Source organism: Plectropomus leopardus, chromosome 19 (genome assembly GCF_008729295.1).
Source record: "Plectropomus leopardus isolate mb chromosome 19, YSFRI_Pleo_2.0, whole genome shotgun sequence".
NCBI lineage: Eukaryota > Metazoa > Chordata > Actinopteri > Perciformes > Serranidae > Plectropomus > Plectropomus leopardus.
This window is the reverse complement of record NC_056481.1, coordinates 18,305,703-18,316,876: the sequence shown is the minus strand read 5'-3', so window position 1 is coordinate 18,316,876 and position 11,174 is coordinate 18,305,703. Positions and strand designations below refer to the sequence as shown.

The following is an 11,174-nucleotide window of genomic DNA, read 5'->3' as shown; positions in this document are numbered from 1 at the left end:
GCATGTTGTGCGCTTACCTTTGGGCTGAAAAGCATTTCAGTTTGGTAGATAGTATGAAAATGCAAATGCAATGTTTAAGCCTGGATTAACTCTCTCATGTTAGATTTCAAATGTACAGGGTAGGGTCAGTGACAGAAAGAGATATGACCTCTGACAAAGATCAGGAGTGCTGCATTTCAGTCTAAAAGAACTCAATGAAGAAAAATATTTTTAAAGAAACAACCCCCCAACAAAAAACAAACATCAAAATGATAAAATCCCAAAAACTCAAAATTATTTAAAAAAAAAACAACAAAAAACAACAACAAACCATATCAAAATAGTTGGCAATTAATTTTCTGTGAATTCACTGATTGATTGATCAACTAATTGTTACCGTTGTACTTGTATAAACTTTTTGGTAATTTAATATTTAATAAACTCTTATGTTTTTATGCAAAAATTTTAATTTGTCGAGTAACTAAGGCTGTCAGAGAAATGAAGTAAAAAGTACAATATTTCCCCTCTGAGATGTAGTAGAGTAGAAGTACAGAGTGGCATGGAAAGCAAAGACTTGAGTGAGTGAACTTAGTTGTATTCCACCACTGATGGCTTCACTATTTGACACAGAGCGGGCACACAAATACCTGTAAAACCCCTGGTAAGACTCTATTGAGGAACATAAATACCTCTATAATATTAATGCTTTGTGTTAAATTTATACTTCTTGTTTTGCTCTATCCCCTGTGACGCTGAAACGATGCAAATTTCCCCACTCTGAGTCTCATAACAGATTATGTTATGAATAAACAGGCAGTGCTTCTTGAAACACACAGAGCTTTTGGAGGTGACCTGTGGAGGGTGCACAGTGAACTACATTCCCATAGAGCATTATTTCACAGGGGAATGGAGAGATTACCCCTGGGTGAGAGAAACTCTTGGAGCGTGAGGAGATGCAGAGCGGGAGCTTGGCTCATCCATTAGAAGAGGTCAGTGATGCCAGATGTAAGCCAGGAGTCGGCCAATAAAGCAGGCTTGATGAAAGATCGCACATTGCTGTGAAGACACAAGCAAACGGAGGAGATGGAGCTGCAGCTGCTCTCTCGACACCAGGGGGTTCCTTGGAGAGACAGACGAAAAAGGGAAAAGCAGATGGAGGGGGAGTCATGGAAAGGAAAGGATGCTTTAAAAAACTCTGGCCTGTTCTGTGAACTCTCTAAGGGGATTAAGGGTTTAATGAATTGCCTATTGGAAGCCATAAGTTTGAGTGATAGGCAGTGGAGCGAGGCAGGGGATGGCTGTCACAAGAGTGCTCATGTGAGGGCGGGCCATGCGTCTATTAGTTTGCTTGGAGAAGTTTTGACAGGAGTCCTGACTCTCATAATATAGTCCCTCTCACACAAAATGTGCTCATTTGCTATGATAATGCAATTCCATTTAAGTACTTAACAAGCTTGAAAAAAGCTTTTGTATGCTCTTTCTCACAGTTGATAGGTGCAAAAAGTTCAACAGACAGTAATTTCAGACACATTAATACCATGCTGTCTTGCTATTTGTTGAGAGAGCATCTTCATTTTTTTATACTCCTATAGGGAAAATACTGAAATGAACATATTTACAAGCTGATAATAATTTAATGAGTGCAATGTGTTTAAAATGAGAGAGTGGAAAATCAAAGTTTGCTATTTCTAATGTTTAATTAAATGTTGATGGAAGTTTTGCTCAAAATGTAGGGGAGAACGGGAATAGTTGTAACACGGATTGTAACTCACTGTTAGAGCTCTCAAATTTGGACTCAAAGTACCTTTATTTGTCCACTACAGATTACATTATTTAATGTCAGTTACAAGGAATCCACTGTTGCAACATGCCCCACTACTTGGGTAAGTTCTAACAAGTGTAAAGATTTGAAAATTAAACAGTTAAAAAAAAAAAAACCACTTAAAAACTGACACTTGCACTAATACCAATTTCTTCTAAGGTAACTTGCTATCCTGTACCTGCCAGATGCTTATTACTCCATGTGGAGTCCAAATACAGCCCGGTAAAAATAGGCTTCAATTATAACTTTTTTTTTAAAGTGAAATGGAAACTTTTATTGTCCTCAGACAGAACTGGTGGAAAGCAAGAAAATGTAAGTGTGTGAAATAGAGAAACAGAAACAAGTAGGGGGAAAGGCGAGAGACGGAGGTTTCACACAGTTAACCACACTGCAATGTGTGAATGCAGCCAGTGCACTTGTTTCAAATGGGTGTGGAGGGCAGAGAGGAAGGAAGGGAGAGCAGGGGAGGGCGGCAGAGAGAAGCACAGGGAGGCAGACACCGACACCTTTGCAGTAACACTGAGAGCGAGAGGGGGAGACAGTCGGCTCTCAATGGGCAGGTCTCTGTGAAGCTACCTGTTGGAGCTCATTGCGGGAGACTGCCGTGCCGGACCCACGCTGATCGTGGATCTGCGGGAAACCCAATGCACTTGCGAGGCATGAACAGCCCAAATATGTCTCCCAGACTATTGCTGTGCGCTGTTTTGGCTTTGTACCACGGGACGCAAACCTGCAGTGGATTTAACATAGATGAACGGTTTCCTGTGATCAAAGAGGGGAAAACCAAAGGGAGCTTCTTTGGATTCTCCGTAGCTCTGCATCTACAGGGCTCCCGAAAGTACCTGTAAGTTATCAGCTGTGCATGCTTTACTTCTTATTCCTTTTGAGGTTAAAAAGCGCAGACTACGCACCTGCTTTAGACCAGGTGGCGGAACGAAAAACAACCATTTTGTGCGCGTCAGAGAGGCTCATTGCGCCGCAGAATATTGCATTTAACACCTGTAGCCCGTTTATAAACTACGCTTACTTGTTAAATAATTTCCTTCGCATCACACACACTTCCCTTTTTCTACATGTAAAGTTCATCCCCAGTGCCACCTGTTTAAATGGCAATAGAGCGGTTGATATCCAGCACATTTATTTACGCATATACCCCTAGAGACCATTTTCAAGCGCAGTGTGCCGTTTTTGAGCCTATGACGTAGTATGCGTTAAAGATTTGATCAAAGTCCCGTAATTGTGGACTGGCGGAAGTTGGTACCTGGATCAGAAAAATGTGTCATTGTGTTGCAGTCAATGTGTGGAAGGCTCTCACATCAAACAGGAATCTGAGCTATTAAAACACATGCATTGTGTGCGAAAAATGGGCCAATCTCCATTTCAGTTTTTGTTTTTTGTTCTTTCATGTTAGTCCAAAACATTCAATCATCTAGTCATTGAAAGTGCCATTCTCAAACTTTGACTCATTGGTATGGTTAAAAAAAGATACAATTGACAAAATTAGATTTATAATTCCTGTTATTTGAGAGGAACTTGCAGGCGAAACTTCTTGGCCAGGTGAAATTATGCTGTGGAGTTCATTACACAATCTGAAGTAGAGATGCTCAGTGGTATCGGCACATCATTGGTATTGGCAGATATTGGCTCTAAAAATGAAATATCGGAATCAGAGAACATGCTAATTTCTATTAACCTTGTTTTTTTTTAATTGACAGCAAACATGTACAAAGCAGGTCAATGCACAGGTAACAAAATAACATATCTGAAATATAAATAAAAAAAAAGAAAATAAAACACAGGCTAAACAGATGATAAAATAAATAAGAATAAATGTGAAAATACATATAAAAATAAAGATAAAGCAGGGCACAGACATATAGATAAAGAGGTATATTCAGTCAGAGGATTCAGGGAAAAAGTTGGATAATTTAAAAAAAAAAGTGGATATATTGATATCATTATCTTTTGTCGGACAAATGAGTTGTTATATATTGACATATCGGATATTGGCAAAAAAATCCAGTATTGTGCATCCCTAATCTGAAGTGGCTTTTAAGGTCATTACAGCACTTAGAAAAATTGAATTTTAAAATATTGTTATTGTCATATTTGTAATCTGTAGGCCCACATAGCCTTTTTGGAAATGCATAGAAAGTCCTGACATAGCCCGCTCTACTTTCTCTCCACCTTTCCTGGGGCTATTACATTCAGCGAAGACACAAGTAGGTTTGTGTTTCGCAATAAAGGTGTTCATTGGCCTGTAACACTTGTAGGTTGTTATTACGGAGACATGAATGCTCATGTGGAGTTAACAGTGTTTGGGAGGATTTACATGAACTGTTTTTTGTTTTAGGAACAGTTGATGTTCAAGGAAAGAATGTGTGTGTTTCATCTTTTCTATATGAAAGATCTTCAAATTGTATCATTGTTTAGTGTAGGATTTCCCTCAGCCAATTACAGTGGCCCCCTCATCCTTCCCCATCCATGATCACACGGCGTGTCCGTAACTTGCTGTTATCTGTGTCCTGCTTTGAAGGCTAATGCAGGAAGAAGAAAATTGCAAACCAGGGCCCACATCCTCTGTGTTGTCACCAGTGGAGTGAGAGTGAATGTATAGTTTATCAGCCTCATCTCTGCAGAGATTTCCCCTAGTTTATAGAATGGATACCACTGTCTTGCTGACATTTGATCAATGTGCCATCTTGGCTCTGTCTCCAGAGGGATGGAGTCACTGTCCGCAGACTGCAACCCAAGAAGGGGCGCACATGGCTGTGGTAAACAGGCTGGAGGCCTGTAGGGACAAGTAGGCTGTAAAATGTCTCATCAGTCCACTGCTAAGAGGTTTAAGTGACTTTGTGCTCAGTTCTCATTGCAGCTTTTAATTTGGTGATTAAGGATTAATTTCAGGAATAATGCTCTACGAATGCTTCTAGATTAAGTAAGGAACTGTTTGACATTTTGGGTAAATCACCTATTTGCTTTCTTACTTAGAGTTATTACACACCAAACTGACATAAAAGGACTGGTGACGATAAGGGCCGACTGGTGAGCCGCCTCACATGTCTCGTCCAAGAAGTTGCACTTAAACACACCACAAAGCCAACAGCCAGCTACCATCTATATTCTTTGCCTGTGTGAGAGGAAATACCTCTCCATACCAGCAGGTGGAGATAGTTAGTATTTATTATTCTTAAAAGGAAACTGAATGACAGAACAGATTTGAGATGCTAGTAGGCACGTAAACAACACAACCTGATGTTGAAAAAACAATATTTACCACGCGTTAGTAAAAAGTTAAACAAAAACTTACAAACCATTTCTGTTAAATAGCTCAATGGCTAAAGACAAAATCTTACCTAATGTAACAAATTTGTTTTGATCTTGACTGAAGTCTTATATTTGCTTTCCTCACTTCCACTTATGCTTTCATACATTGAGCTGAACTGCCAATCGATTTCACAAAGCGATGGGCTCACTTCAACATGGTGAATCGGGCCCACAATCGGGTACCACAAAAACTATGACAATGGATGGTCACTGAAAGCCTGACATTGACCAATGGCTGACTGTCAGCTCAGTGTGTCAGGGTCTTTAGATGCACTCTTTTTGTGTTGAGAATATGAATCAACCAGCTGCCGCTTAGCATAGTTTAGCACAAAGCCTGGAAACACTTGGAACAGATAGCTGGCCCTCTTCAACAATTACAAAATCCACCTACCAGCATCTCTAAATCTCACTAATTGCAGCTCAGTATGCCTTCAGACAGAGTCAGGCAAGCTGTTTCCCCTTGTTTCCAGTATTTCCGCTTAAGCGTGATTCTCAGCAAGAAAGTAAATCAGTGTTTCTTAGAAAATTTCAAACTAATCCTTCAAACTTGAGGAACCATTGAAGGCCGCTGCTGTTGTGTCGTGTTGCCCTCTCTGCTAGCTTGACGTTAAGCCAATCAAAAACCCTTTGACTGCAAGTTGAGGTAACCAGATATGCTAAAATGCTAACTCATTTCCAGGTTTTAGGACACATTCCTGCACCACTCTGTGTGACTGTAACCTGTGATTCAAAAGGAATGTGGTAACCTACATACCTGCAATCAAAATCTCACTTTCACTTTTGAATTTAAAAAAAAGGTTTTTGCAATATGGAGTATATTAATTTACAGTGTTATGGTTTCTGCAGTTTTCAACAGCCCATTTGTAATCTGTGGAGCCAGCAGTATGTCCTGTAGTTGTCAGACCTAGTTGTGTAAATACTCTGTGATTCTGTAAAGACACATCACAATGTGCTGATAGTGTGTTTCATGTTTGACTTGGGCTGGTTTTACAGTGCTGTCTGTTTCCTCTGTGACGTTTGGCTTCTTTTGTGGCCCCAGATCCGTCTCACCGCACCACAGAGCTGTTTGTTACATGTCTCCTCATTATCGCAGCAAGCTAGTGTGGGAATATTTGAAAAATGCGAGAACACTGCATATATACCAGTCGTGACATGTACAATGTCTAAAGTGGCTGTTCTTTGTGCATGCATGCGTCAAACAGAGTCTAGGATAAAAGTCAAGACAGAGAGTTTCCACTTCCACTTCTGCAATAAAGCGAGTGCAATAAAGTTTTTCCTTAACCTCTTGAGATGTTGGCTATTATCTAATTAGTCTGAATCTAGCAGTGTACTTTGGCTCAGCTGAAGCAATTTAAAAAAATGTTATTTTTTCCAAATTGAGTGGGGTGCATGACCAATTCGTAGACCAACATTGCTTCTTTTTGGGGAAGGGCTCCACCTGACTTATCTAAAAGCTACCTGAGGCCAATTTGTACGGGGTATTCACTCCCCCCTTCTCTTTAAATCACCCATTTAGGGTCTCTGAGAGATTTTTCCTGAGAGGGCTTTTTTTGTTCTCTGTTGTAGCAGGGAGGAGGGACTGGGCGGTCAGCTGGCCACCTATTGGCTCTTCCAGTCCCCTGACCCCATGGTATGCTTGGAATGTATTACCCTTCTCTGCACAGTCACAACCTGCCAGGTTTCAGGTTGAGACAAGACAGGAGTGAGTGATTCTGGGGACTTTTGGGGAACACACACACACACACACACAAGCCCTTTGAATTTTAAAAACAGTCTGTTCGTCCTTCACCAGACAAAGATTCTTTAATTTTATGGGTGGGAACCTCTGTGACCTGAGAGGAAGAGTTTAATTCTTCTGACTGATGAATATTTAATCAGAGTTGAAGTGCCTTTGCTTTTCCAGCTCATCTCTGTCTGACTGCAGTGGCCCGAGGCCATGAAAGTCAGCCATTTAATTTGAAGGGGTCTTCCCCGTTCTGCTGTGAGGTTTAAACTGCTGTAAGGTTTATAGACATACAGTCTGTTATTTGGTTTGAACATGCATGGAAACATGCTTTCCTTCAAACCTCATGGTTTAAAGCATTTTATTGAGAGTGGGGTCACTTTGCACAAATCGTTAGCAAGTACAGATAAACAGAATTTTTTAGTTAATATACAAATGTAGCATGAAGATAATTAGTGCACTTGCAAAAATAATACAGACACTGCTCTCGTCCAGGATTTAAAAAAAAAAAAAAAAGACAGAAAAGAGGGGGAAAAAACCCCAAAACAAAACAAAACAAAACAAAAGGCACAAAGCACCCAACCACAAGGGCTGTACCTGGCTCAGAATATGACAGTTGAATCAGATTTGGAAGTTTAACACGAATATTTGATGGTTTGTTTTGTTTTCCATATGAAGTTTTAAAGTTTGAACTGGCATGAGCTGGATGTTCAGTGAGACAACGTCATTCACATAGCAAACAACTGAATGCCGCTAACAACAGACTGCAAATGCACAACATTTTTTGCCGACAATAGATATCAAACAAATGCCAGAGACTGTAGAACAGAACTTGGTACTTCAAAGAAGAAGAGCAGCCTTTCTCTCCCATTGTGTCAAGTATCTCCAACGTGCCACAGCTGCTTTAATTAAAGAGTGGGGTGAAAGTGAAAAATGCTCACTCTGCAGCAAAATGTAGGAACCAAACATCCCCTAAAGTACACTACACAGCATGCTGAATGGCAATAACAAACAAAAAAAAAGACTGCTCGAGTTGAAGCAATCTCAGTCAATTGAGGGTCTCTGACTGATGATTCAGATCTCCTACTTTAAAAGGTCAGCCCTACAACCCACCCAAGACTCCCAAAACTAAATCAATGGATCCTACATTTAGTTGGTAACAAAAATCTGCAAATGGCATTAAACTGTTGTTTTCTCCGAATGAATAATGAATGAATGAATAAATGGTTGCCAGAGGGCATCATATAAGTTTACCTTCTCATTTCTTAAGATATATTAAATCTCCTAAATTAAATGTCTGTTTTGCAAATTTAATGTGATGCAGCAGATGAAGATGGTGTGATGTACATCTGCATAGTCATCCTCTAGAGTAAACTTCAGTTTTAGTCTGTTTAAGACAGGAATTAATTTACTGGAAAGACATTTAAATGCAAAGTGATTCCCTATGCAAAACCTGCCCTGAATATCGAACAATGACCCCATGTTCATTTTAGTTACAATAGATTACAGTGGCGAAACGCAACTTTTGTTTTGTCGCTGCTCCTCTCACTGCACAGGGGACTCAGTTTAATACTCAGAAGGTAGAGTTTTGGATGGAGTATAGCTTAAACTGAATGACCTAATGTGTTATATATGACGTGCTGTAACTCAGGCTAATGTAAATGCTGTAGGTGGGTATGTTCAGCTTGGCTGTGATCCAATATTCCCCCTCAAAGAAATGCTAGAGGTCTTTGTCTCTGAAGTGGGACTATCAGAGCACTGGTGTCATGCCACAGTGAAACATTTCCAAATAACAATACTGTGTTGTCCATTAGATCCTCATATATGTCATACATGAAAACCAGCTGAAAGTTGTTCCTGATGTGTCCCAGTGAAATGTAGGCATTGCAAATTCAATTTGGGGGACATGTGGAAAAGTTGTCCAAATTGCTATTATATACAAATGTGCTGGAACTAACTAGAGATTGTTAAAAACATGACACTGTTTTTACTATGTTAATGTATAGTGAGATACATTAAATACTGTATATATTGCAATTATTGCCAAACTCTCCTTAGTCACATCATACACAAAAGAATACTATTAGTACATTTTGTTTTTATAGCATTGTATTACATATACATATTTATTTTCCAGTAAAAACATCCAAGTGATAATCATGAAATGTAATATAACATAATTAATGGACAGAGATACAGCCTATTAACCCATTATAAAGGGATGATTATTTAAAAGTGGTACGCAACAATGAAAATGTTGAAAACCAGATAATTCAGAGGTAATTCAGAAGTCCTCTAGTTTACTGGAGTTTAAGCCACTGCAACTGTCACCTCACCAAAGTTAAGTGCAAGTGTGTCCACAGTGACTGGCCCTAATCTTTTTGGTATTTATTGCCTGTATCCAATCAGTTGGTAATGGCACGGGCTGCATTTTGTGTAGCAGCCGAATGAATGACGGCTTCTAGTAACATGTTGAAATGGATCCCAGCGGGACATCGGGCCTCCTGCTAATCTCCACAGAGGAGATTCTCTATGGTGGGTCTTTCATTGGAAATACCTGCAGTGAAGAAAGTTTCTATCTTAACAAAACTGTAAGAGATCCCCCTTCTCTCCCCTTCTTGTACAAATGCCCTCTAACAGCATGGAAAAGAAGCTGGTGTAGCCGACCTCCGGGCTAATGAGGGCTACCTGCAGCTAGAAAAACTATATGCCTCAATACCTTTCACTATAGATGCCATTTTTCATCTTTGAAGGGGAAGCGATCCTGAAGTATAGGTTTACACTTTCTATGTGTATGTGGAAGTCACCGAATGTGGTGACTTGCTGTCTGTCCTTAACCCTTTGAAACCTGGAGTGACATCACCTTTTTAGTTGTGCTTCCAGAAGCCAGTGAGCAACTTGGTAAGAAATGTTCCACAAAATGCAAGAAATTAGTAGATTTAGAAAATTATTTTTAAAAAGCAAGGGAAAAATGTCAAGGGAAAAAATCAAATTAGGTTACAGAATTATTTTAATTTTTTAAACACTTCTCTTTTTTAAACTTTAGATTTATTTTTTTTAAATAATCTTTTTATTTATTTATGTTACTAGTTGTCAGGTTATTTTTTTGCTAATTTTTGGGATTTTTTTTTAGTCCCTCAAGCCACTTTGCTTAGGTTTTGAGAGGTTAAAAATTGCAAAATGTATCAAAAATCAATTACAAAAGGCCTCTCATTACATAGATTATTGAGACGTTAGAAAATAAGAGAAATATATGATAGATAAAGAGAAATATCTGCAGTGATACATTTTTCAGACATTTATCAAGCCTCAGCAGGTAAAAAACAGATGTTTCATGCACACACCTGCACTGCTTTATTTAAGATGACTAACATTTGAGTGAAAACATGGCACTATGCAGGCACGCTAACAGCTGCTGCTGTCTGCTCCTTTACAGCTGTGAGGTAATCCACCTGTAACCCTCCCCCCTTTACATACAGCTGGGGTCAAAATGTTAATGGAAATGTTGTTACTGATACTGCAAGTCTCTTGTGAATTCTGCTATGGCTGCATGGTGTGTGAGCTGGTGTGGGGTCACTGAGAAACATGTGTCCAGGGTCAGTCCAGCTGCGAGTCTGAGTATTCTTGTTTGTGTGCTCACATTTGCGTGTATTTCTCTCTGTCAGTTTGGTAGATATACATGTCTGTGTGTGTGTGTGTGTGTGTGTGTGTGTGTGTGTGTGTGTGTTAATCGTGTGTAGCAGCACTGTGTTGTCTGCATCTGCAGCACTGGGGGTCGCCACTCTGACGTGGGTGGGCGTAGTTTTGTAGACCAACCTGCAGACATAAGCCAAAATAACATTGTCCTTGTCAGACAAGGTTTTCCTTGTTGCTAATGAAAAGTGAGTTAGTTTATTATCAGGCGATGACCTGCCATGTTTAATTTGTCACACTGGGTCTAAATGAGTTTGCTCTCTTGTTACTGTTTCACCAATGGCAGATGGTGGTCTTCAAACAGGATGTTTGTCCAGCTGAGATACCCTGTTAGACTGTGTGTGTGTGTGTGTGTGTGTGTGTGTGTGTGTGTGTGTGTGTGTGTGTCTGTCCATTGATCTTTTATTTTATTTGACACTATTCAATCGTTCAACAGTAAAGCATGCATTTCATTTCATTTCCATCAAAAATGTTTCCCCCGGTGACTAAATTATCATTTATTACAATGACGCAAGCATTTCATTTCCGCTATTTCCCCTCCATTTGTAATCCCTATGTACGCTCAGTCTGCTTCTTTGTATAAAACATCTAACATCACCATCAACAGCTATGTTGTGAGAGCCTCACTGG

At 39.7% G+C, this 11,174-nt stretch overlaps 1 protein-coding gene across 1 annotated transcript in view; it reads left to right on the top strand.

Annotated features, from left to right (window-relative positions):
• Positions 1–2,279: 2,279 nt before the first annotated feature.
• itga3b (integrin, alpha 3b) overlaps positions 2,280–11,174 on the top strand; it is a 40,152-nt gene continuing 31,257 nt past the window's right edge. Inside the window, exon 1 of the mRNA XM_042508044.1 lies at positions 2,280–2,645. Within this exon, the coding sequence (XP_042363978.1) occupies positions 2,446–2,645 (200 nt within the window). The 5' untranslated portion in view covers positions 2,280–2,445. The remainder of the gene's footprint in view (positions 2,646–11,174) is intronic.